Source organism: Colobus angolensis, unplaced genomic scaffold (genome assembly GCF_000951035.1).
Source record: "Colobus angolensis palliatus isolate OR3802 unplaced genomic scaffold, Cang.pa_1.0 Scaffold308, whole genome shotgun sequence".
NCBI lineage: Eukaryota > Metazoa > Chordata > Mammalia > Primates > Cercopithecidae > Colobus > Colobus angolensis.
Window position 1 is genome coordinate 2053439 of NW_012116355.1, and position 2221 is coordinate 2055659.

Genomic DNA, 2221 nt, shown 5'->3' on the forward strand with positions numbered 1-2221 from the left:
GCTACTAAGGAATGCTAGGGCACGATGGACACAGATTTAGAACCACAGTAGAGCGTTCCTCTTGTTTCTGTCGTTTACCTTAAAGCTCAGGTGCTTTTGTCTAAGCCAATGCCTTTTTCCTTGAAATGGAGCTTGGAACTCCTAATAGCGAAGCGTCAGTGAAAACCTGCGTACGCTTCCCATCAGGGAACTCTGGGGACAGGTGGATAAAAACAAAATCTCTTTGTTTGGGCATGTGTGTTTTCTTTACAACTGTGCCCCACACATTTTAATTACCACTTAATCTGTTCCTCTGCGTGCCAGTGGGGCGCCATGCTTTCTGTGCCCGCTGTTCTCAGGTGCCTGTTGCAGCGGTTGCCGTGGCACCAGAGTCACGCACCACAGTCTTGCTGTACCTGTTTGGTGTTTGTGTGCTCCCTGCTTTGCACAGCTCTGGTCCTTACTGAGTTGTTTCCTGATGTGTTCTCCTTCTCAAGAAAGTTTTCTTCATTCTAAGAAAAAAGTACAGATTGAAAAAATAAAAAGTTACAGCCAAAAGACAGATGCTCTTTCATGAATAATACCTAGAAGAATTTGGAGGACGAGACAAGCAAAGAATAGGTGTTCAGGTGAAGCATCTGATTCAACAAACAGCTGATAAATCCTGGGCTTGTAAAGAAACAGATGATCGGCTGGGCACAGTGGTCCATGCCTGTAATCCCAGCACCATGGGAGGCTGAAGTGGGAGGGGAGACCAGCCTGGGCAAAATCTCGCGTCTACTAAAAATATAAAAATTAGCTGGCCATGGTGTTGTCCTGTAATCCCAGCTACTTGGGAGGCTGAGGTGGGAGGATCGCTTGAGCCCCGGAGGCAGAGGTTGCAGTGAGCCGAGATCATGCCACTGCATTCCAGCTTGGGCAACAGAGCAAGACTCCACTTGAAAAAAAAAAAAAAGAAAGAAAGAAAGTAAAAAAATGGATGACTTTTGCTTTGTTTTGTTCTGATACCAAGGTGGTCGGTGGAAGAGAGGAGTGAGGACAATTGCCCTTATCTAGGCCAGATAACTTTCCAATAGGCAGAGCTGGGACCGGGGGCAGGTTTCCACTCTCCTTTCTATCACATCACACTGATTTTCACCTTATAAAATGAAATAAAACGTGGTAAACCATAGGCTGGATAACCTTATTCTTAGACGTTAGATTTATGAAATGTGGAAACGGGTTTTATTTGGTTTAAAGCAATCTCTGGGAGTAATGATCACAAGAAAAATGCCCTTTTGTGTGTGTGTGAGGCTGTCTTGATTTTACTTTAAGGAACTGAATGAGATTTGCTCTCGTAGGGCTGTCGGGACCCCTCAGCTGCTGTTTCCAGAAGTGACAGACACCGGACCTGTCTCCTGTCTCTTTTATCTTTTTGGGGTATCTAATATTTCTCCCATCCATTTCAGCTTGCCCTTTTCCAGAGTGAGGTAATGGATAAACGGTGTCGGGAAGTGCCTTCTGTTAGCCCAAGTGCTATGACTGCGTCTTCAACGACCAAGTGCATGACTTTGATTTTAACTTAGATCTCTGACTGGCCCCAGGAATCCAGCAAATATTGCAATTCCGAGTTGTATTGCATTTTCCACTTACAGAAACACAAGAATGAGTAAACATGAAAAAAGACAAAAACCTTACAGCACAAGATTCATGCATCAAAGTATTGTGCCATACTTCCTCTTTTGTTACGGTTGCTTATATTCTACAGTTCTTTGCATATAGCAGACACTAACAATTTTTTAAATTAATGACCTACAGTGATTTTAATGTTGCATTAGCACAGGAGTGTAGTATCCCTGGGTTCTTGGTATAAAAATACGGCATGGGCTGAGCATCGTGGCTCATGCCTGTAATCCCAGAACTTTGAGGTCAGGAGATTGAGACCATCCTGGCTAACATGGTGAAACCCCGTCTCTACTAAAAACACAAAAATTAGCTGGGCGTGGTAGCATGTGCTTGTAATCCCAACTACTTGAGAAGCTGAGGCCAGAGAATTGCTTGAACCTGGGAGGTAGAGATTGCAGTGAGCTGAGATCACACCACTCTGCACTCCAGCCTGGCTGACAGAGCGAGACTCAGTCTCAAAACAAACAAACAAACAAAAAAGCATGAAAGGAAAAAATATACATAGTATGGGAAGATGACAGAATGTTGCTAATTGCTGAAGTTGGCTGACAGGTACCTAGAGAATCATTTTATTATT

The 2221-nt window shown here is 43.8% G+C and overlaps 1 protein-coding gene across 1 annotated transcript in view; it reads right to left on the bottom strand.

Annotated features, from left to right (window-relative positions):
* LOC105517837 (solute carrier family 28 member 3-like) overlaps positions 1-1422 on the bottom strand; it is a 12876-nt gene extending 11454 nt beyond the window's left edge. Inside the window, exons 1-2 of the mRNA XM_011950567.1 lie at positions 1288-1422; positions 396-491 (exon numbers count right to left, since the gene is read on the bottom strand). Of these exons, the coding sequence (XP_011805957.1) occupies positions 396-491; positions 1288-1422 (231 nt within the window). The remainder of the gene's footprint in view (positions 1-395; positions 492-1287) is intronic.
* Positions 1423-2221: the final 799 nt, after the last annotated feature.